Here is a 26,174-nt window from a genome sequence, read left to right on the forward strand (position 1 = left end):
GAGAAGGCTAAAGGTTCTGAGCGCGTGTTTTATTGGGCAGCGCTTGACTGAGCGAGACTTTGCTTGGGGTGATGTCTGTAGCGTGTAATTAGGATTTCATCATTTCTCTCATTCAGGCGAAAAATGGCACAATCTGGATTTACACTCACACACTGTGAGAATAAACATTACAGTCTTGTGTACAGCACGATTCTAGTCTTCCTCTCTGTTTCTGATGCCGTCTATCACACACACTCAACTCACACTGTTATTCTCAGTGTGGTTAAACCCCATTGGCTGGTCAGGGGAATGGATGTCCTAATCCCTTTATCAGACCAAACAGATGCTGCCCCAGAACAAAGAGGGGTCCAGTGCGAGTGTGTGTGCTTGTGTGTGACATTGAGCGCAGGTCACTGGAGTGTATGTGTTTGACTCAGGCTAATATGCTGCTGTGAAATATTCAGGTTTTACATTCTCAGCAAATCACTTCAGATTCATTGTGACACTCATATTATGGGGAGTTCATTTGAATGTTGGAGAAAGGATTTGAATTCCCATAGACACACAATTCGTCATGTTTTATTGTGTAACATTATTTAAATAATTTTGTATCATAATTATTTTTATGTCTATTTATTTTGTTATATTATTTTTTATAATATTGTGTACATCTTTTACTGCATCATAAAAAATATGTATATTACAAAAATACTTGATATATTTATTAAATATTTATTTTTTAATGTTTTTGAAAGACGTGTCAAGACATTTTGTTTTTAATGTTTATGCTCACCAAGGCTACATTTATTCGGTCAAAAATACAGTAGTGTGAAATATTATATAATATATAAAAAATATATTTTATATATTTGAATATATTTTAAAATGTAATTTTATTCCTTGGATGTCAGCTGAATTTTCATCTTAATTACTCCAGTCTTCAGTGTCACATGATCCTTCAGAAATCATCCTAATATGCTGATTTGCTGCTCAAAAAAACATTTCTTATTATTTAAAAAAATTAAAAAGTTTTTTATATTCAAAAAATTGTTGTGCTACTTAATATTTTTGTGAAATACAAACATAAATTATCTTCAGGACTTTGTGATGAATAGAAAGTTGAAAAGAACAGCATTAATTTGAAATAGAAATCTTCATATCTTTAAATTTCTAATATATATGTTTTATATTTATGTCATATATAATGTAATGTTATTTCATTTTTTTTATATTTTTGCTGACATCTCTACTCTAATCAAAATATTACCTTCTAGTAGATGTTGCTTATTGTCATAATATCTTCATTTTGATTTTTCTTGACATGTTTGTGTATGCTGTTTGTGTTGGGTTTTGAATATGTTGTTGTAGTGTGAGTTAGGGTCTGTGCTGTGTGTATGTGTGTGTTCAGTGTGTTGTTGTTTATGTGTGTGTTGGTGTCAGGGAGTGTTTGTGTTGTGTGTGTTTTTCCTCTGTCAGCTCTTGTCAGTGTCAGATCTCTTCAGTGCTCTGATGGGCAGTGACAGGCCAGCACAGGAAATGATGTGCAGGAAGCAACCTCAAGCTCCATATGACACTATGTTGGCAGACAGCCTATCTGTGTGTGTGCTTCTGTGTGTTGGATATATCTCAGCATCTAATCAAAGTAGGGTAATGTTGCGCATGACTGTGATAAATCTCTCTCACTCACACACACACACACACACACACACACACACAAATAGTCTTTTTCAGAAGTTAAAGGAATAGTTCACTGAAAAATGAAAATGCCGTCATCATTTACTCACCTTCATGCCATGCCAAACCTGTATGACCTTCTCTTTCTTTCTTAAACACAAGAGAAATTCTCAAAAACAAATGTCTTATAGCACGATTGCAAGAGTCATTCCTTTGCTCGACCTTTACTCTCATATTTTCCTCTGCTTTATGGACTTCTTTTTACTGGTTTTCCAGTCTCTCTTTCTCTCTCTCCTTCTCTTTCCCAGGTGCTTAAGACTCAAACTCCATTCTTTCCATTCTCTTTTCCATTCTCTCCCTAAATACACATATGTATTCACTCTCTTTGTCCTCCCCCCAGCCCCTGTCATTATTCCATAGTGTCATGCAGCGGGAGCGCCAACAGTTGTGGGATGTTGTTTGCTTTAGGTTGTAAGCCTTTTTGTACTTCGATTTTCCAGGTTAAGTGTGTGAAAACTCTTTCTCTCACGGATATTCATATTGCTAGTGGCATTAAATCTCTTAGTTTGTTTTGTTCAAAATGTACATTCACTTAATTACAGCAAATGTTTTGCATTCATTGGCTGCTAATTCAAATCTACACAAATCTCTTCATGTATGTTTCTTATAATAATAATAATAATAAAATCATGCAAATAAAGGAAATAATCTGCATAGAACTCTTTATATATTAAAGTCCCTCTGTGGTGAAAATCATATGTCTATGTGGTATTTTTAATTCGCTAAAGGAAAACCATGTACAAATTCATGAGTCAACACCATTACTGAGGATTTTCTCCTTAAAACTGCAGTGAACCAAATACTGTCTCAAAAACACGGTTTCAAATCGCTGGTGTTTCTGTCACAAATTACCTTGTAACCAATCAGGTCAACGTGTGATCGTCAACGAGTTGATCTCTGAGGCTGGTGCGAGTGACTGGAGGCGGGGCTAATTTGCATATTCATAGAACGGCGCATACTAAATGAGGCAAGGGTGTAAAGTTACATTCAAGCTATTTCAAGGCAAGAATGTTTTTTCAAGGAATATTTTTTTAAATGTGTCATTTTGGTGATCAAAGATGAGTTTTAATTGATAAAATTATTGACTACAGGGTAACTTTAAGATATTTGTATGTACTGCTCTAAATAGGCACTTGTTATAATGATAGTAAATTTGTCTCGTAATATAATTTATATAAAAAAACAAAAATAGATCGATTCACCAAAAAAAATCCATGCAAACAGATGCATTAATTTTCAGACGCTTCGATTTGAACTGGTGAACGGCAGTAAAAAAAAACAGCGAGTCCGGCTTTATCATTCCCTAAGCAAAATGGGATCTTATCAACCTGGAAAATCTCAAGCTGCCAGTTTCTCTCTCTTGACTTAATCAGCAGTTTTTCTGTTTGACAGTCCGTGTTATTAGTCAGATTCGCTTGGACCTGTGCAAGTGTTGAGGAGGCAGATGGAGGAGGCTAGCATTACCAGGCAGTGAGACGCTACCATGTGCTCGTAGCAGCCATTTGGAATAAAGGTGCAAGTAAATTATGAGAGGAAACAAGAAAACAAAGACTAGCTCACAGCAGTAGGACCCTTTGAAATGAAATGCTCACTGTATTTTAGGTATTGGCAAAAGCGCATGTATGGCGTTTGTATGTTTTCCAATGGTTCTGAATGATGGGATTGATTGGCAGGCTGCTTTAGTTACATCAGCTATGTTTTCAGCTGAAAGGATTTCCACTGAGCGCTACGCTAAGGTCATGATACTGCTCTGAATGTCTGTCTGCAGCTGTAATAGACTCTTAACGCTACTGGAGGAGTAAATCACTTCCTCCTCCACCTGCCCATCACCTCTTGTAATACGCCCTACTGCACTCTGGAAAACTGAAGGCTTGAAGACTAATTGCTGAATTATTCAAATTATTCAGGAACAGTTTTGACTTTTGAGAACTTTTGACAAGTACTCAATGTTCTCTACAATTTGCTCATGCAATTGTGTGGCTACAGGTCTTGAGACATGTTTTTTTGAATGTGGTTTTAGTTTAAAGGCATAGTTTGGAATCATTTGATCACCCTTGTGTCGTTCCAAATCTGAATGCTGAAACACACAAAAAATAATTTCTAAAGAATATTTCCATATTTCCAATGGAACTAAAAAACACTATTAGAACACGATAAAAACCTGAGATTCTATATTCTGATTCTTCTGAAGTCATGCACGTCCGCTACAGCTCACAAATTATTTGTGTATATTCCATGGAAAAGAATAACAGTACATTTTTTAAACAACTTGAGGGTAAATAAATAATGACGAACTGTTCTTTTATCTAAAATGAGAGATGAAAATGCTAATTTGATGCTCTTAAAGAGGCCAAATCATTTATTTGATTATATTAAATTGTTCTCTTACTTGAGCACAACACACAGACAAACACTAATCTATGTGTGTGTGTGTGTGTGTGGATGGATGGATGGATGGATGGCGGAAGTATTTTGGCAGGAAGAGGGCACAGCTGTCTCTGCTGTCACCGCTAATGTCTCAGAGCTTCAGAGCTTCAGGCTGAGCAAAATGAAACACATACACATATGCACACAGAACCGGCATACATCGGATCACTGTTTGTGCTATATCTACAATATTACGTAATATGTTGAGCGAGAGGAGTCATGGTCACAGTACATACCTGGAAGCAAAGATGATGCAGGAAGGTCATTTCAGGGATTTAACTGTATGTTAAAGAAAAAGAGATAATTGAATAATCTGTACAAAGATGAAGAGCACCTCTTTTCTTTCTAGTCATTTGTCAAATACAGCCCAGTCCACTCTCCAGTACAGACACAAAGACCTCCAGGGGAAACTCTGGGAGAGGTGTTTATGGCACCAGTAGGGGGTCCAAAATGCCCCAGAGGACTGATGGAGATACCATGCTGTAATGCCATCAGATTTATTGAAAAAATAAAGCCATATTTTGTAATGTGAATATGGTCTAAAATATTTCCGGAAACATTTCCTGTTTGGTTTCTGTTCTCTCTCAATCATTCACAGACTACACTGGTTAATTTTTTTCTGATCAGGCAGGTGGTTGACGGTTCACGGTTTGTCTCAGTTCACTTGTTTGTCCTCACAACGTTCTATATCAAAGTATGTCGGTTGTGCAGAACAGGGAGTGGAATGTTCCTGAAAGATGAAGTATGTGTTTCAGGTTGTTCTGTGGAGAGTGGTTGATTTGAGATGGGAGAATGTCTAAATATGCTTATTTCCCTACTGTATAGTAGGTGAAAAGATGTGACATGAGTTGTATGTCCGAATTTGCAGTATTTATGAAACATAGGCGAAGGGTGTTGTTGTTTTTTGTACAGTGCATTTTCAACAGAGCATCCCATGAGTTCAGGGAGAGTTTTAAATGCTAGTGAAGCAATCTGACTGTCATTGTAGATCACATTATAGTGGCAACATGTTGAATGTACTTTCTCTTGATTGTATTCATACTACACATATGCGTACTTAACCTATTTCTTAATGATTGCAAAGTAAGTTATTAAATGTTGCCTATACCTGTACCTGTTTATTTATGACGTGATTGTGAATCTCTGCCGCTCCACTCACATGCTGTTCCAGACTGGCTTGATCAGCTTGATACTTTGGCTTCTTTTGGAACATTCTTTTCAGAGCGATTTTTTGAAAGATAGAAACATTGACAGCCAATCAGAATCCACCCAACTTTAAAGAGATGGTTAATTTATAGGGTAAAACTTTACAATAAGGTTATTTAGTTAACTACATTAGTTAACATGAACTAAGAATGAACAATACATCTACAGCATTTATTAGTTAATATTAATTTCAACATTTACTAATACATTATTAAAATCAAAGTTTGTATTTGTTAAAATTAGTTAATGCATGGTGAACAAACAATGAGCAGCTGGATTTTTATTAACCAACATTAACAAAGATTAATAAATACTGTAACAAATGTATTGCTCATTGTTTGTTCATGTTAGTTAAGACAAACTAATGTTAACTAATGAACCTTATTGGAAAGTGTTACCATTTAAAGTGACCATTTAAAGCTATAGTGATCTTTACAGTTACCGTTCTTGGTGTGAACAGGCCTTAACCGTCCGGGTTTTGTCTGAAACAATTACATGATTGTTGTATAAATGCAGTATCCCACTTGATATGTAATACAAAACAAACATATTTTTTTCTTCATAATTGCCTATGGTTTAGTTTTAATCCATGTAAATGTATCATTGAGAGTATCCTATGTCTACTAAATTATCTAGAATCATTGTAGGTAGAAAAATACCACCCCCTTCACAGATAACGCACACAGAATTATTTAGCCGAAATCAAGGACCATGAAAGGAGAAAATAGCACCAGCTAATTTTCCCATCTGTGCCGTTCGTTCAGGTTAAGCGGCAGGCAGCAAAAAGAGCGAGAGAGAGAAGGTGGTGGGGGTGTAGATGGGGGTAAAAGACTGTCGATCATACTCTCCCTCCTCCTCCTCCTCCTCCTCGTCGAGGGCGCGCAGATCAGCGGAGCACTGCGCGCGTGTGTAACGTTCCTTCTGACACATCAACTCTAGGACCAGAAACAAGAGTGAGACTCATCGAAGAGTGAGAAATCTGAGGGGAAAAGTCACATATCGAACTGTCGGAGAATATTTATTAACCCTTCTGATTTTCCTGCGCTGCTTTTTTGTCTTTTTGTTGGTTTCTTTTTGGAAACCAGGATATTTTTTCCACAACATGCTTATCGGTAAGTCAGTTCCAATAGAGATATTATTGTATTTGTGTTCGTGGCATATTCTGTATAATAAGTCTTTAAATGTGGTAATAGTGTCACGCTTGTTCTGCGTTGAAGATGCCTCTCGTGCCCAAAGTCCTTGCTCTAGTATGCGCACTGACCACCGGCACGCGCAACGCTTTTTAGTCGAGGTGTTGCCTCATCGATACGAAATTAGGCTAAAAACGAAAACTTCACAAGAAATATAAGGCAGACGATGTAGAATTTTCTAGAAGCCGAGAAGCTCCAGAAGTGAGTGTGTGAGATCTGTGATTGTGTGTGTGGCATATTTGGTTGCACGAGACGCTGGCAGATGCGCGTGCGACTGTCATACGCATGCCATCAAACGGCCTTCAGTGTCTGTTAGCCGCTTAACTAGAGTGACGTTTGGTCCAGTCAACACCTGTAAAAGCCCGGTCTTTTAACAACTAAAATATTTTTGGACCCGCAATCCCGGTTTAATTAGTAGCAGGTGCCATGGTCCTCAAACACACGTTTCCCTTCACAGTTGACCTCTGTAGTGCGAGAGACCGATGCACTGAGACAAAAAAAAAATATGAGCGAACGAGGGATGATAAAGAGAATGCTGTGTAAGTTTTGTTCATCTCTCGTGACACGGCCGAGCGCATTGGAATGACATTAAAAAAACTTTTGTGCTCTCTCTCTCTCTCTCTCTCTCTCCTCTCTCTCTCTCTCTCTCTCGCTCACTGGTCCTGCAGCGAGGTAGCTACTACAGCAATGCAGAAATTATATTTTTTTCATTTACGCATCGTGAAAATATTTTGTGAACAAACATGCGTTTAAAAAATATATAACGACCTGATAAGATGTCATTTATTCGCCGCCACTATTAAATCCTGTAGGCTACAAATCACAACTTATCTTATTTTAAGATGTTTTTCTTTTTAATTCATGCAACAACAAAAAAATAGTTTTCTGCTAAAATAATTTATTCTTTAAAATCCTCCTTTAAAGGGCATTTTGAATCTCAAAGCACCTGGTCTTCCTCACAAGAGCTCAAAGCAGCGGAGCGGAAAATTAAAAATGATAAAGGATTGATCCTGCACGCGCTGGAAATGCTTTATCAATAACGCAGCTCATTTAAGGAAATCGTTTGAGTTTTTTATTTTTCTTAGGTCATGAATTTCGTTGGGATCGAAGCCATTTGTTTATGCATTTCATCACGGTGCACGGTTTCCATTTCGTTGTTGGTGATTTAATTGTTTTTAATAAACTGTGTGCTTTAGATGTATTTGTAGTATTTTTAAAAAATATATCGTTTGTTTTTTATTGTCTTTTGTATATGTTATTTTTGTTTTTATTTGTAAAAAAAAAAGTGTTTTAATTCTATTGGAGTTATTTTTGTATTTATGTTTTTCATTGAATGTCACTTACACAGAATTGCTGTGTCTTGACATTTTTGTTGTAATTGTAATTTTTAATTCTAGAATCCATCATTTAGGTTTTTGTGAGCGAGGCTTTTGTAAATATAAATGAAAGGAAGCAGGAAAGATTTAAATGTCCTTCTCACCTCCTTGCTCTCAATTGCTCTCATTATTAACTAGATACCACTGCCCTGTCCGCTTAGCAACACGGACAAAAAGACACACAGATGTTACACAGCTACACAAAGTTACACCGAAAACACAAAGCTGTTTAAATAAAGACGCTCAGATTAAATCCAAGGAAGATGGAGACAAAGAGAGGAGGGAAAAAGGAGAGAAAGCTGCAGCATGAAATGGCACAAGCTTTCACTCACAGTTAGTCTGAAATCAGCACTTATAGATGATCAGCATCAAGCGGACATGTCTGTATGTAAATAATCCATCACCTACTCTCAGGCGTGAATTATCTGTGAATGTAGCTCAGGTTATGGGGACAAAGGTCATGCCCTTGACATTCTTTAACAGTCTGGAACAACATTTTATTTAAATTACATGCATTGGCTATACCTTGACCATCACTTCTTAGTGTTAGCTTGGTCAGTATTTTATGTGCTTTTGGCATACGATTGTAAAAAAAAAAAAAAATGTACACGACAGAATGTTTTGCATAAATCAGCTGCTAATTAAAATCTTATCTGTCTGTCTCTGTCTCGAACATTCTCCTCTGTAATTATGGAGGTGTACGAATGCGAGTGTGTGCTTCTCTCTGGGCCGAAGTCACACCGTGATCATTGGATTTTTTGGCTGTTTTCTCAACCCCCCTCTCACTGTCATGGTTTCAGTTGTCGTGGCAGCGCCCCAGCCCGTGTGTTTGTAAGTGTGGGGAATGCGGTAATACCATCCTTTAAGCGAATGCTCTTTGCCAGCCGCATATTACTACAGCACTCTATAGGAAGGCCCTACTGAAACACTGCAAACTCAATGTAAGACATTTTATTCACAAATATTGTTTTTATTAGAAAAAATATTTGCGGTATGAAAACAGAGAGTAATTTAATGTTCCTAAAGGTCTGGTTATGAGGGAAAATATGTTAAATAAACTGTCAAAATTATTTTTAATAATTGCTGTGATTTTTTTCTGCCACAGTTTTTGATAGTAAGGTTGTTTACAGTGAACGTGTAATATGGAATGTGACGTCATGTCTTTATATAGTAATTTTTAGTGACTTTGAACGTGGCTCATCCAATCAGATTTTAGAGTTTGAGTTATGCAGTTTTTTGATAGAGATTTGATCCAGATTCTTGCACCATTCTTCAAAGACTTACTGCATTTCTATAAATTTGCTGTTGCTGCCCTCATCAAAATCAGCACCTTGGAAATTCCGACACTGTTACATTTCCGTTTTCTGGTCTTTTTACATTTTGGCTTTCAGCGTGTCCTCCAAATATTTACCACCCCGCAATTTATCAGTCGATGAACACACAATGTAGAGCACTGATGCGTCATGTTAAACCGACATCCAGAGCAAACAGTCTGAAAGCCGCGTTCCTTTCTTGGGTTTTGTTTTTCGGCTCGCCGGAGCCTCTCCTTCGGTAATGGAGGTTATATTCAACTCATCTATTTAGTGACGCAGTGACTGTGAGTGTGCGTCTGCTCCCTGTAGAACAGCGAATGAGTGACAGGGCAAGTCATTAAAATGAAATGACAGCATGGGCTTGATTGGCCTGTCAGTTCGTCTGAAGTGCTTGTGTGTAAGTGTGTGTGTGTGTCACAATGACAAGAGGGTAAGGCATATGCTCTCAGCAGGGGTTACGAGACCAAAAATGACCGTCTATCAATGTATGTATGTGAATGTTTATCAAAACATATGTACAAACGATGAGCTGAACACGGACTCATACGGCACTTGACTTCATGACCCGGGGAGAGAGACAGAGAGATGCAGGATGAAACAAGGATTTAACCTGAAATGGAAGAACTTACTCTCTCTTTCTCTCTCTCTCTCTCTCTGATTAGAGTGTGACAATCTTTGAAGCAGCTCAGTGCTGCGTCTCTCTCTCTCTCTCTCTCTCTCTCTCTCTCTCTCTCTCTCTCTCTCTCTGTCTCGCTGAGTAAATACCTTCTATTCCAGTTCCTTTATGAGGCAGCTGATGATAAGGAATGTCTTTCATCCACAGTAGATCGGCTTCTTCCATCCCAGCTTAAGAGAATGTGTGTGTGTGTGTGTGTACGCCCATGTGCGCACAGTGATTTTAGGATTAAGTTTTTCCTAGCCCAACCACAACAATAGTGTCTGTTTGTGTAAGTTTGTGTGTGTTTGTCTGGTGTGTAGTCTAGACTCTAGAGCTGCAGTAATGGGGTGGTTAGAGATTCAGCTTTTACTTGCTAGACTGACCATCACGTTTTAAGATGAAGTGGCTGAATTAAGTTAAACGTTGAATTAACCATTTAAAACGGCATGAAACAGCATCTGCAATGCATTTAACTTCTGTAATGTGACGTATTTCCTAGTCCAACAAAATATATATGGCGCAAAATAATGAAGGGAGGAACTAGTTTGTTTTTACGGATTGAATTTAATTGGATTGCTGTTGTATGGTAATGATGTTATTGGTTCATTGTTCCTGTGGTCTTAAATCAGCAGAAAGGAATAGCAGTTGTATAGGTCTTTTAGAATAATGTGATGAATCATGACATTTATTTATTTTTTACACTACTGTTGAAAAGTTTGGGGTTGATAATGTTTTTAAAAGAAATCTCTTATGCTCAGCAAGGCTGCATTTAATTGATCAGAAACAGTAATATTGTGAAATATTATAGCAATTTCAAATAACTGCTTTTTTATTTTAATAAATTTTAAAATGAGATTTATTCCTGTGATGTCAAAGCTGAATTTTCAGCATCATTACTCTTCAGTGTCACATGATCCTTTAGAAATCAATCTAATATGCTGATTTGCTGCTTCAAGAAACATTTCTGATAATTATCAATGTTGATTTTTTCAGGATTCTTTGATGAATAGAAAGTTAAATAGAACAGCAAATATTTGAAAGGTAATTTTTTGTAATATTATAAATGTCTTAACTGTCTCTTTTGATCAGTGTAATGCATAAACTGCATAGTTAATCTCTGACCACAAACTTTTGCTAATATTTTATTTTTAAATTATTTAAATCACATTTAATTGAATTTTGTTGTAAGATCTAAATTTAAAGTCAGCACGAAAGAGCATTTGCAATCTATTTTACTTCCAGAGTGCAATGTATTGAATTTACGCATGATACTGAATATTCAGTTTTTAAAAAAATTAGGATGAGATTGGGAATTGGATCCATCAGGAATTGATTGCACCCTTTAAAGTTGATGTTGCACACCAGAATAAAGTAAGACCTGAAACCTGAAAGCAAGTTTGCAGTCAATTGTGGAGAGGAAGAAATGTCCCAGGAATCATATTTATTTGAGCCTCTAGCTGCTGGGGCTCGAGATGGTGGATGGGACATGAAGGCTAAAGGTCAAGTTCTCCCTCGAGAGCATCTATAATTTGCTATTATTGCCGTAGCCTTTATTGCATTAATGTTAATCTAATAACCATTAAATTACTGTGTTAACTATTGCCAATATTTTATAAAGCCTGCATTTCCCATTACAGCAGCCTAAAAGAATGCTTATAGCTATTTTGCTATATTGGTTAACATTATTTTTTTGATAATCTTTTCAGAAGTGAAAAAAGTTTTGTCTTAACTTTATATATTTTGATGAAATGTAATGAAGACCATTTTGTCCCTTTAAAAAACAAAAAAAACATAAACTGTTAAATTAGGCCAAAAAAAAGGCCGTTATAAAAATAAATAGGGCAATTTTAATTCACGCTGACTCTAAATGATATCAGCTGTTTCTTTAATAAAAGCAAGCATATTATTTGTTGTAATGTTAGATTGTCGCCCCAGTGGTAACATCGAGCTGTTTACATTGATGTTGACAAATTAAGAGACGTTCTGCCAGTAGTTCTTTGTCACCTTGTCAGTTCTTTCTCCCTCACACATGCACAAACACAAGTGAGCAAGTCCTCACCACAGCGCCAAATCATTTATCCTCTCGCATCGTCTCTGCAGTGGGAGCCATTTTGGTGCCACAGTTTCGTTGTAGTAACTGAGCCCAGAGGGGGCAACAGAGTTGCCGCAGGACCAGTTCGAGCCAGCATAGCGAAAATAGTACCCTTCGTCCCCATCCTCAAGGCCAACTAGCCTTTTTGGTTCCTCCCGTCGCTTGCGGGAAGGTGACTTTGACATCCGGCCACTGTTATCTATGCTTTGCCTTGACTCATAGTGATCATGGAGGTCATTAAGGGCAGCAAGAGGTCTAACTGCTCCCCTGCTGGATAAGACAGTGGTGCCAGTGTTCTCTAAAGGCCCTTTACAGGGGTGTTGGGTCTGACGAGTTCTCCTTGAGTGCTAATAGCCCACGTATGCTCATTGCGCGCACACACATATGCGCACACAGAAGGATCAGAAAGTGGAAGGGCAGGGTTGATTGGGGGTAATTTGGGGATTTTGGAAGGGCAGCTATTTCGTCTACAAATGTCCCTGGAGAGAGAACGAGTGGAGGAGGGGGAGGGAACAACAGCGATAACGTTCACACTCTGTCATGTGCACGCACGCACACACACAGCATTGTTTTGTTGTGTTGGCCACATTGATACATTGGTGCACTGTGGGATGCTGGAGGTGTGTGCGGTGGCCTAGAAAAAGCATCACACCCGTGGCTCCGGACAGGAGGGAGAGGGGGGTCTGGAGAGGTAATTCTGTCTTTAGGCTCCTGCAAAGAAGGTCAGTACTGCCCATGGGCCGGGCCTCTCCTCTCCTCTCCTCTCCTCTCCTCTCCTCTCCTCTCTATCATTAGCTCAGCCTCATGTCGTTCTAAACCCATCTTTCTTCTGTGGAAAACAAAATGAGATGTTTTGAAGAATGTTCACGCTGCTCTTTTACCATATCATTCTATCATAACTGGGAAAAAATGAAATGAAACTTGAATACATTTTCATGATTCTAAAACTTAATTAAAATAAAATGGTTGACAATTTAATATTAGTTTTTGATACATGGTATATTATAAAACTTAAAATATGAAAATGCCACTAGATGGCAATTACACTAGATAGTGCTGAGAAATTTAAAGTTGTGAAACATTTTTAAATGTAAACTACATACACTACTGTATAAATGTTTGGGTTAGTAAGATTTTTTTAAAAGGAAATTATTATTTTTTTCAGCAAGTATTAAATTGCATTAAATTAATCAAAAGGGACAGTAAAGACTTTGATAACGTTAAAGATTTCTATTTCAAACAAATTGTTCTTTTGAACCTTCTATTGATAAAGGAATCTTGAAAAAAAAAATATATATTATGGTTTCCACAAAAATATTTGACAGAACAACTGTTTTCAAATTTTTTTACAAAAAAATAATAATAATAAGTAAATTATCATATTGTGTCACTCTGAAGACTGGATTAATGATGCTGAAAATTCAGCTTTGTCATCACAGGAATAAATTACATTTTGAAATATATTATAGACTTAAAATTTAAATAGACTTATATTAAATCTTTATATTATTAAGAAAAAATATTTCACAGTATTACTGTTTTTACTATAATTTTTAAGAAATAAATGCAGCCTTGGTATAATTTTCTCTCTCTTTGGGGATTGATTGGCCATTAAATCTTTCACTTAATTAAAAAAATGGTAGGAACATTCTTTAAAATGTCTCCTTTAATGTTTCACAGAGAAAAATCCGGAAATGTGATTTCTGGTTGAACTAACCCTTAAAGGGTTAATTGGTTAGCCTTTCTTTACAAAGTCTGTGCTCTTTAGAAGCATGACTAAAGCTTTAAGACAGAAAAGTAATTAGCCAGCTAGTCACTTAGGATGTAGTCTAGTTTAATGTCTGGTTTAAGTCAGCTAAGCCCATAAGCCTCTTAGTCTGGAGATGGCTTGATTGGCTTAGTTCTGGATCTGATACAACTGATAAAGATTGGCCGGTACTAGTTATGCAACCAAATATGATATTATCAGTGTTTGATGTGTTTAAATGCGTGTATATGAGAGAGAGAGAGAAAAGAATATGACCGCTTAGATCTGTCCGAGTCTCTGTTACAAGGAAGGTCATTTCACTTAACGTGGTGGGGAATATATTCCCTCTGAGATACAGCAAGGCTACAGAAGAATAGAGTGGGTGAAAAGGAAACTCTGATGTTGAGTGTGTGTGAGAAAGAGAGAGACAACATCTTCTATCACTATAGTGAGCATTGTATTGGCTCTGATGCGCTCTGTCTGCCCAAATCTACTGCCTGAAGGTGAAGTCAATGCATCACCTTGACAGCGTGTGTGTGTGAATGTGCACACTTATGCATGTGTGTTTCTGTACATCTATGTACATATTTAACCTTCATGTTCATGAGATTGACATTTGCTGATTTTATGTTCAAGGTCCCAGAGGTGATGTACATATAAAAATGAAAACATTTCGAAATTGCCTTGTTTTCAGATCTTCATATTCTTGTGCTGTATGTTCCTCTGACCTAATCAAAACTTATTAGGCATATTATTAACTCTTTCCCCGCCATTGACAAAATTTTCACTGTTATACTGTAGGGGGCGCTATTACGCATCTTCTGAAAGAGTACAGAAGCTCCAGATCAAAACACAGGCGGAGAAGAAGCAGAAACGAGCGATAAAAAGCATTGCTTACGCACATGTAAGCTAATGCAATCATCAAACATTAAACATTATATAAATCAAAACTGCCTAATGTTACTGAATGAAATGTCGAACCCATGAAGGGGGATAGGACGGTGCAAGCTTTAGGGGTGTTGATGGACATGATCTACTCCATTTATGTTTTGATCATCATTCTGAATTCGATCCCGACGTAGTCTTTGACAAAAACTAGATTTTCTCAGCTTTTTGTTCAAAATGTTTTTGTTTTTTCAATGAAACATCCACATTCAAGTGTTGATAAAAAAAAGAATGCACGAAGCTAGAATGATTTTTTTTTTTTTAAAGCTCTGTCGATTCTTTTTTATACATTGTATGTTCAGATATTAATACAACAAAATGTTCTGGGGGCCACAACATTTTGGTGAAAATGATCAAAAATGGCTGGCAACTTTTTTTTTTTTTTATGCTGGCGGGGAAAGAGTTAATATCTAGACAGAGTTGACTAACTTTTTGTGTCTGATTAATTTGACCCCAAAATGTAGGTTAAACTCGAGTAACTGATGATCAGTCAGCACTATGATTAGCAGATTACCCAATTACAAATACAATAGATAGTGGCAGCTGTGTACGTGAGTGTGTAAGTGTGTATTTGCCTCTCTCTGTATTCCTCTCTTCTGTGTTGTGTTGTCTAACACCACAGCACTGATAGGCCAGTCAGTGGATACATAAAGTGTGTGTGTGTGTGTGTGTGTGTGTGTGTGTGTGTGTGTGTGTGTGTGTGTGTGTCATCATCTCTAGGCCCGGATGATTAAGCAGATATTCACATTGATTTTGATGTTTGTGTGTATATAAGCATAATTTTAATGCACTTTAATGATTTTAAACAGGGAATTTGTTTTTAAACATTTCAGTGAATTTGTTCAAGTCGATCATTTGAGTAATTTGATTCATTTTGTTATCCCTCAAAAATTGCCTAAATTTTTTTTTAGTAATAATATAATGGAGTCCAAAGGTTCTGAGATCACATTGGAAATCTTAAAATTAAAAACATGTTTTATACTCTGATCATGCAAACTCCTTTGTACAAGAGGTTGGATACTTGCTTCTATTGAAGCACAGCCTTTTACTTAAATTGTTATGCAGATAAAATAATTTACAATGAAATGAATTGTATCAAAATGCTAAATAGACGCATTCCCTCTATTGGTCTCGGCTTGCAAAAAAAAGTGGAGGAAAATGACCCTTTATGTCATTTTAGATGAAATGCGCATTGAGATATTTATTAAATGTAATCTAAAGACTGAAAAATATTGAAAAGCCTTTTTTTATTATATCACCCAGCCCTAATCATACCACTGTAATTTTACTCATTTATGCTAAAAAGGCAATGCCTTTTTTAGCATTCAGTACGTTCCCCGTTTCAAAAGAGAGAGAGAGATCGGGACAGAGGAGAGAACAGAGGAGAAAGAACAGAGAGATGGACAGATTAGAGTGAAATGAATGTCAGAAGTGTTACGCTTTGTGCGGTTCTTCAGTTAAATCACCAAAAGGCTGTTTAATAAGTCGACATGTCTTCAGTTAGCAGAGGGACCGCGGGGACCGTTTATAGCGGCGCGCGGTTGATGTCACGAGGGGGAGGACGGTAAATGAAGTCTCACAGATGTGCTTGTGTAGATTAATGTCTTCATTGAACTGCCATTATTTGGCATGACGCATGAGGCTTATTTAAAACAATTACAGACCACTGCTGCCAAATTCAGCTCCCAACTCATTAGCCAGGATCTCTGATAAAATGCGAAAGCAGACTAAAAAAAACACATTCACACGCCGGAAATAGGGCGAGTGGGAAGGGACATTTCAATGACATTACGTCCTTCAAGAGATGCTGCATCTATTCAACCCATAAATAGATATGCAAAAAGATAAAAACTGAACACCTGCTTACTAATGAACCACAATGCTGTTCGAGAGATAGATGGTGAGCGACAAAAAAGCGACGAGTACAGATACATAGTAATAACTATATGTTTAGCCTTCTGTCTCTGTGACGCATTTTCCACCATAATCGCCATACATTTGCATTTATGTTCACGCTCTTAGCAGGCACATCCTTAGCGAAGCACTGAACAGGTTGAATAATAAGATTTTAAAAGCACTTTTCCTTATCGCGCTGCTGCAGTCTCCCTCTGCATTAACATCAAGCACGTCTAATCTCTCTCGCTAAGTCTGGGGGTGGGTGTATACGTTGTGTTTTTCTTCAGTAAGGTGTTTAATCATGTTATAAGTGATGTTTATTTTGAGGTCACAGCCCTTAAGTGGCTTCTGATACAGGAAATGACTTCATTTAAACAGGAAATGAACTCCACTAAGCTTCTGTCACTCCACATCACTATATAAGTGGCTCTGATTGAACACTCATTTTCTGTGTTGAGGTGTCTGTGTGTTAAAAGAGAGAGACAGACAGAAAGAGAGAATGAAGGGGTGGAGGGAGTTTTTTTCCATGTAGCCTATGTATATGGAATTTTAAAATGGCACTTGGTTTGCTATTTTGTATTTAATGCAAGGAAGTTCATTTATTTTTATGTGTGTCTAAAGTGTCCAAGTGTGTTCAGATATATTGGGTTTCCTGGGTATAGTATATAATCTGTATATTTAAAGAAAAAAGAAGAAAAGAAAATAATTCTGAAATGTACATTGAAATGTTACGAATATTATTTATGTATTCTAATCATAATTTAATTATATGCTTAATTTACAATTATATTATAATACAATTATATTATTATCAAAACTATTTAAATTTGTGTATGTGTGTATATACATACATAGACACATATCTATATGTGTGTGTGTATGTATGTATGTGTATACATGCATACATACACAGTATTTGGACACTTTAGTCACAATGTATGAAATAAAAAAAATAAAAAAATAAATGAAAATAATAAGCTATTAATTTGAATGTAATTATTACAGAATTAAAATTGTGAATTGAAGTGTAATTAATAATAAAGTAGAAAGAAGAGTATTTTCCATAATCATTAGTGCTTATTGATAATGATTGAATGTTGGCTGTAATAAATTACATGCCTGTTCTAATTTGACAGTTTTTAATAGTTTTTTATTTATTTAATAACTCTATAGTACAAAAAAAGAGCAAAAATCTTTTTAAAGAACTTTGTCTTATCAGTGTAACAACTGCACAGCCTTTGGCAAGATTTTGCTGTCGCAATCAGCCCCGCTCTCTCCCAGCACACACACACACACACACACACACACACGGTGTGATTGAGATAAGAAAACAGCATGCGCTCTCCCTCTGCATATATTCACCCTGCAGTCATGACGCTCACAAATAAGAACACACTTCCTCGCTATTTCCCATCCATTTCCTTGTTTTTTTTGTCCTCATCTGCATGGCATTTTCCATTGTGCCGCTGTGGTTTACAGAAGTGTGACAGATACTTTAATTTTATATTTATGTCCTGCAATTCCTGCTCTTTATCAATTTGAAATTTGCAATCGTGTACCAAACCTCTCACCCTCCCTTCCTTCAGCCTGACTCTCTGGGGGAAAAAGAAAAAAGGAGTAATTTATCACTGTGCAGCCTCAGGGTGTTTAACACACACACACACACACTAGTGCGCATGCACACACACACACACACACACAGAAGCCTTAGGCTTTATTGTTCCTTTGTGGCAGATGGGTTGCCCGCTTTGCACCATTGGTTTTGATGATGTTCTCCCTCTCAGTCACTCTCTCTGGAATGCACACGCTTACACACCTACTGAAGAGCCTTTATTTGACAGTATGGCACATAAAATGTGTTTTTTGGGGCCATATGGTCTGCAGTTATTGAATGGACAATAAGTTAGGAAACTCCATATAAAGAGTTATTTCCTCTGACATAATGCTTTTTTTATGCTTTCTTTTGTGTTATGGGTGTTTCAGGATGATTTTTATTTTAATGACAGTGCTAATCTTGTGTTGATTTTATTTTCAATTATAAATAGAATTTATGATGTTAATAATGATTCAAAGACATTAAATGTTATTTTGACACGCAGCGCTCCGCACTTGAGGCTTCTAGTCACGCTCAAGAGCTTTGGCTTCTGATCTTATCATTTAATCACGTCGTTTATTGTCTCCTTCGTGCTCGCTAACACTTTTTTTCTATCCTGATTCAGTAGCAGCCTGTACAGGTTACATTAGCAGTACCTTCACACCGCACGCAACACAAACAAATAATATCCACCTGCCTTGTTTATTTCACAAACAAACTCTCTCTGCAGAATTTCGACTGAACACAGCTGAAGAGAAAGCATAACATTATGCTGTTCAACTCTGTATTAAAGTTTAAGTTGCAGTAGTGACAAAGCATTTTGACACTATATATATATATATATATATATATATATATATACACATACATACAAGCCTTGTATATATATACAGGGCTTGACATTAACACCTGCCAACCCGCCAAATGCGGGTGTATTTCAGCAGTGGCGTGTAACACAGTAAGTCCTACTAGCCACTGTGGCGGGTTTAATTTTATATATAATATACATTTTTCAATTACAGTCTTTTAAAACTGCATCTGAAATAATAAACTAAGTGCAATGTAGTATTGTCAAAAATATAGATTTTTCTATACATATTGATATTGAAACTGATATCTGAAACGCTTCCAATACTAATTTTTCCACAGAATAGATACACGATGCCAGCAGCGCTTTCTTGCTCTCTCACCTCTCTGACAGCGAGTTGACACACAAACCTGCCTCCCCTCACTCACTCATTTAATTTGCTCCGGATGAATATTGTTGGTGTAACAGGGTTTGAATTTCGCCATGTGATTGCGCATATTGTGCATAATTTTACTTAATCCCGCAGATTTTGTGCTCACAAAGTGCCAGTGTTGGGAAAGTTCACTTTCTACATGTTCAAAGTTCAGTTCACAGTTCCAAAAATGAACTAGTTCATAGTTCTTTTTTTCCCCATGTTGCTGCGAGATATTATTTTTCAAAATGATTACCACAGCCCATATAGAACCACAGACAATTATTTTATCAGTTTTAACACTGAAGCTATGCGTCAGATTTTTTTCCCATCCTCACCGACCTTGTCATAAAACTCGTTTAAATGATCATACGACGCCTCCTTGCTGCTTTTTGTTTTGATTTGTAACGTAAGTGATGAGTCGTTCATGAACGATCCATTCATTGCGTCTGTCACGTGACAAATGTGGCTCGGAAGGTAAAGTAATTATTTATGTTCCCTGTAAACGATTTTTGACTGCATTATAATGATTTCTTAATTCAGAATATGATCAAGATTGCGTAGGTGGATGTGTTCTGGGAATTTGCCCGTTAATAGTATAACATTTAAAGCCCCTTAAATGAACGAAATGACTCGAAAAAAGATTTGTTCATTTTGATGAACGAGATCGAACAAGAGAGTCAGTAGACACTGGTGGCTGGTGTTGCCAGATTGGGTGTTTTTTCCGCTACATATTAAGGCCGGTTTACGGTGTGTTTTAGCCGGGTTTTCGCCTGGAAGGCTCTATAGAAATCTGGCACTCTATTGAACGAAGTTAAACTGAGAGAGCGTGCCATTCACAGACACCAGAATGAACGAGTTCACAGTAACGTTCATCAGGCAGTAATACAGTACACGTTCACTCAAAATATGAACGCGTTCAGGCACAACACTGCAAAGTGCGCACATAAAGCCAGTCAAATACACAAAAAATTATGTCAAAATGCCTGTCTTGGTGAGTATTCACATAAACGCAGTCAGTTATGTTGAGAAAGAAAACGTGTAACAGTATAATGGTCTTAAAGTGCAACTCCCTAATACCTGCTGCCAAATTATGAGATAATATTAAAAATATCTATATGCTGACTGGCTAGTAACTTTGGAAAACCACTAGCCACAGTGGGTGGTGGGCAGAAAAAGTTAATCTCAAGCCCTGTATATATATATATATATATATATATATATATATATATTAGAACAAAATATTACAGAACACGTGTTTGCTAAATGTACCCTATAGGCACATCAGTTAATTCCAAGTATGTCCAGTAAACTGCTTTTTAATGTGGCTGAGGCTGAACGAACTCTGTGTCGGCCCCTTCTGGATCCAAGCAGAGAAGATAAGATTTTATTAAAAGAGGCTCTTATTTTGAATAGCGTATAGTCCATCTTAATGAACAGGAAAGACGCTCATTCAACATTTTTTTTTTGTCATGCTTTGCACCTCTCTCTCCATTCATTTGGTAATTTATCAGCTAGATAGATAATATGGAACTGAAAGAATCTCGTGTGAATATATTACATATGTAAATTTTCCAGAGAATACATTACAGATATTCTATGTTGATTTGAACATAAATGTAGATCAGTCAAGGTCAGGTCCAAAAGACCCTAAAGAGGGCTCATTTATAATGTTACAAAAGATTTCCTTTTCAAATAAATGCTGCTCTTCAAACGTTCACCAAAAAAAAAACCTGAAAAAAAATAACGCCTCCATTTCCAACTAGTAATATGTTTCTTTAGTAACAAATCATCATATTACAATGATTTTTAAAGGATCATGTGACACTGAAGACTGGAGTAATGATGCTGAAAATTCAGCTTTGACATCATAGGAATAAATATTTTTAAATATATTCAAATAGAAAACAGTTATTATCGATTACAATGCTATTTCACAATATTACTGTTTTTATTGTATTTCTGATTAAAAAAAAGCAGCCTTGCTGAGCATACGAGATTTCTTTAAAAAATATAAAATGGTAGTGTACATGATCTGGCACAACATAAATGATTTGTAAGTGGCTATTTGGGGTGCACACATATTCAAACTATTATTTTGAGACTGGCACATTTGTTCGTTCACATACGCTCATAAACGCACTTCATTAAATTGAGATTTCAGGGTAGATTCAATTCCGCATGAGTAAACACATCATGATGTTTCATTAGCCATTATTATTCACTCCCATGTGAGTTTGGACACACACACACACACACACACACACCAACACACACACACACTGCCAGAGACCCCTAATTACGTACTTGATTTCATGTAAGTTGGCTGGTGAACTGCAAAATGAACACACACACACACACACACAAAAAAACAACAAAGGAGGAGAAAGATTGGGGACAGAATAGCAGTCTTTTCACTCTCTGATCCTTAATTGATAAAATCATTGCTCATTATGCTCATCATGTTACGTTTGCATCATCAGCCAATCAGATCTCCTGGTTTTAAAGGTCTGTGTTTTGTGACCTCAGTGTTCTGGAAGGGTCTTTCTGCTGCAGCTATTTAATTTTGCTTGTTTCTGTCCGTCTGACACGTGGCTTCAGTGGAGCTTACAATCATTCCATCATTTCCTGTCTCATTATGTTCTTCATGCACTGTTACATCTAATCAGAACTAGCATAGTCGTCCTTTAGCGCATTGTTCTCTTGAAGGGAACAGAGAGAAGAAATGTTGTAGGGAGGGACAGAAAGAGAGAGACATGCAGGTCAGAGAGAGATGGGAAGAAAGAGAGGGAGAGTGAATTGAAGAGATTTGGGAGTGAGTCCTGATTACTGTTTGTGAAGGGTTTTGACAATCTGGTGCAGAGTGAGGATTTGATTGAAATGTGTTTTTTGTGCTGCCTTGAATGCAGATTATTTATTTATTTATTTTGATTTCTTTCAAAGAAGGAGGCATTGGACAGGCCTGAAAAATGGAAAGGCACAGACCGAGATGCTTTCTGTCGTGTAGCGTTAGGACTCTTGTTCTCTCACTGTATCTGAATGCAGCCAATAGTCAATCCCCTGATACCAGCAAATGAGATTTAGAACCGCTTACACATAATTAACAATTAAGCCCACTTTGTTTCTCTATTTGCATTTCCACAGCTACAGTATAATCAACATCCATCCCTCTTTCCTCTATTCCATCTTACAGGTATATGCTTTAGTGGTCGACCAATATAAGTGTTTTAGGATGATGAATGGCTGATGTAATGCCGAAATATACAGTATATTAAGTTAACACTTATTTATATTGCACATTTAGAAACAGCAGAAGGGGACCTGAAGTACTGTTCAATATAAAAAGCCAGCAAAATATTAAGATGAAGAAATTAATATTAAAGGGCACCTATTATGCCCCTTTTTACAAGATGTAATATTGGTCTTGGGTGTCCCCAGAATGTATTTGTGAAGTTTCAGCACAAAATACCCCACAGTTAATTTATTATAATAACCATTTGAAAATGTCATTTTTGGGGTCTGTTTTAAAAAGAGCTGTTTTGGTGTGTACCACCTTAAATGTAAATGAGCTGCATATCCCCGCCCTGCTGGACCCAGATGATGAAGAGAGTCCGGCACAGAATAAACACGAATGAGAATGGACCAAGACGTCTCGGAATGGTTATTTGATACATTTATGTACTTACAAAGTTTTAATCGCGTCCCCTTTGCAATTATGGATGTGCAACACACACACACACACATACAGACACACACAAATTGTGATAACGTTCGCGCAATTTTTTGAAACTACACACACACAAATACTGTGATAACGTTTGCTAAGTATTAACGTTTGCTAAATTATATTTATGCGAGGGGTGCTGTTGCGTCATGTTGACATTACTTGTCGTAGGCTACAGGTGCTTATGTGGCAAATGTGAGAAGATGGCTATACAGAACCAGAAAACAAATGCTGCAGGGAGATAGACGTTTATATACTTTCTATGGAGATAGAGCAGGTATTAATTTATTTAAATTTGTAATTACTGCAAAAAATGATACGTGACATAAAACTGTCTGACGTTGTTTGTTGAAACATCCTATGACGACGACAATAAATAGCTTTAGACGCATTTGTTGTTGAACTGGCTGACATTGATTGAAATGACTGTTTGCTCAAAAATCATAAAATACACTTACTTCTTCTGGAGGTGACGTTGGATCGCGAACAGTAGGCAACGATCCACACTTGAGGATTAACTTAGACCCTCGTTCACTAAACAGTCAGTCAGAAAATGATTCTCGCAAACGTATTTAGGAAGTTTAAGTGGCGCCTTTTCTTCATAAATAAAATCCATCCGCTGTGTTTTCAGTGGCTCTGATGTCAGTGAAGACTACTATGTCCATTCTTACATCCCACAACAGAACACCTACATTTCTTAGGAGACATTACCGGCTGTCGTTGAAACAATGGCGATGGTGTACAGATCACCGAGGGTGGGGTAACCACAGTGTCAATCAAACCACGTCGGTGGGGCTTGCGCAATTCTACGTCACAGTGAGAGCAATCTTAGAACAGCTCGTTCTGAGACAGTGCTTATGATTTACTGAGATTGTAAAAAAACCACTGGGTGGATTTTTATCATTCTAGGGTGGTTTTGCTCACACACTGCCAACACACATTTATGTTCAAACACCATGTAAAAGTGAATTTTGCATAATAGGTGCCCTTTAAATCCTATATAGCTGCTTGATATTTTTGTGGAAACCATGCCACTTTTTTTTTCAGGATTTGTTGATGAATAGAAAGTTTAAAAGAACAGCATCTATTTAAAATAGAAATCTTTTGTGACATTATATACGTTTTTACTGTCACTTTTGATCAATTAAATTAATCCTTGCTTTATAAAAGTATCAATTTCCACATTTTTTAAATAAAACTATATTTATATGTCTAAATATTATATATATTGTAATATAGTTAAATAATACATATTATGCTTTTTTGATATGAGAATTTGATATTTACTCAAAATGTATTCACAAAAAAATCACTTTGAACTTCATATTTTAATCTGGCAAATGCTGATAATCACTAAATGGTAATTGACTGTTGGCTCATAATTATTTTAGCTGATATATTGGTCTCCCTCTAATAAACTTTGTCATCATCAATTTATATATCCACCTAGTTGTTCTCCAAGTGTGTGTGTGTGTGTGTTTTAAACTGTCCTGTATCCATCTGATCAGTTCAAGCCAAACATCAGAAGATCTCTGGTCTGACCCCACACCGTCTGAGCTGGTTCTAGTGGACAGATCAGGCCTAAAATGAATTTATGTTTGCTTTTAAAAAGGGCTCCAGTGAGGTACGATGCGGACATTACAGCTAAACATTATGTACTCGTCCCAAGCAACACAGAATTTAGCTCTCTCTTTTTGTCACATTCTCTCGCATCACACACACACACACATACAAATAGGCAAGCACAAATAAAACAAGATATACATGTGCATACACACAAACACACACGCACATGCCTGTCACCCTCCGTTTCGTCTCAAGATGGACTCAGGCAGGGTTTGCTGCTACAGGGTTTGTTTGTGAGTGTGTGTGTGTGTGTGTGTGTGACACTGAACTTAGGTTGTGTGTGTGGTAGATGCTGTAGGCTTGTGCGTTATGTAAATGGGAAGAGGGATGTCGGCAATGCCTTTATCCAAACTCCGAGAACACGCACACTCATACGCATTCACATGCAAATATAGTGAAAAACATGTTGCAGTGCATGGGGTCAAATTTTTTTAACGATTTTTCTATTTCTAATAAATGCTGTTCTTTTAAGCTGTCTATTCATCAAATAATCCTGATAAAAATGTATCATGGTTTCCAGAAAAATATTAACTGTTTTCCAGCATTGATAAATGATAACAATAAGAAATGTTTCTTGAGCAGAAAATCATCATATGTGACCCTGGACCACAAAACCAGTCACATGGGTCAATTTTTTGGAACTTGAGATTCATACATCATCTGAAAGCTGAATAAATACTCTTTACATTGATGTATGGTTTGTTATGATATGGACAATATTTGGCTGAGACACAACTATTTGAAAATCTGGAATCTGAGGGTGCAAAAAAATCTAAACATTGAGAAAATGGCCTTTGAAGTTTTTCATTTATGTTTGTGATTGTGCTGCATTCACTCACAAAAATAACTGTTTTATATATTTACAGTAGTTTATATTTATATTTACAGATATCTTCATGGAACATGATCTTTACTTAATATCCTAATGATTTTTGAAATAAAAGAAAAATCGATAATTTTGACCCATAAAATGTATTGTTGGCTATTGCCACAAATATACCCGTGAGACTTTTGACTGGCTTTGTGATCCAGGGTCACATATTAGAATGATTTCTGAAGGATCACGTGACACTGAAGACTGGAGTAATGATGCTGAAAATTCAGCTCTGCCACACATTTTAAAATATATTACAAATTGAAAACAGTCAAATCAGTTCAGTCTTGGTGAACAGGAGAGACAAAAGCATTAAAAAACCTTACCGACCCCAAACCTTTGAACGGTACAAGCATAAGCCTCCTTGCTCATATAGCTCTTTTAAAACGTTTGGTTACACTCTATGTCAGACAATTATTTACGCTGCAAAAAATAAATAAAAATAAGGCCTATCTGTTTCTATTAAAAATATATAAACCATCCTAAAATAAATGTTTACCTTATAGGCAAAATTGCATAAATTTGATTTGCTAAAAAGCAATTAAAAATACCCTATTATTTGGCCAGTGGAAA

General features: G+C 36.7%; 1 protein-coding gene across 3 annotated transcripts in view; it reads left to right on the plus strand.

Moving 5' to 3' along the window:
• Positions 1–26,174, plus strand: part of znf385c (zinc finger protein 385C) — a 106,741-nt gene that overhangs the window by 48,657 nt on the left and 31,910 nt on the right. The window contains exon 1 of one of the 3 annotated variants that reach the window (XM_084124976.1): positions 6,228–6,458. The exons of the other annotated variants lie outside the window; for them this stretch is intronic. Coding sequence (XP_083981102.1) covers positions 6,449–6,458 — 10 coding nt within the window. The 5' untranslated portion in view covers positions 6,228–6,448. Of the gene's footprint in view, positions 1–6,227; positions 6,459–26,174 lie in introns of those variants that run through there. 3 annotated transcript variants of the gene reach the window in all.

This window comes from Abramis brama, assembly GCF_963993115.1.
Source record: "Abramis brama genome assembly, chromosome: 1".
Taxonomy (NCBI): Eukaryota; Metazoa; Chordata; class Actinopteri; order Cypriniformes; family Leuciscidae; genus Abramis; species Abramis brama.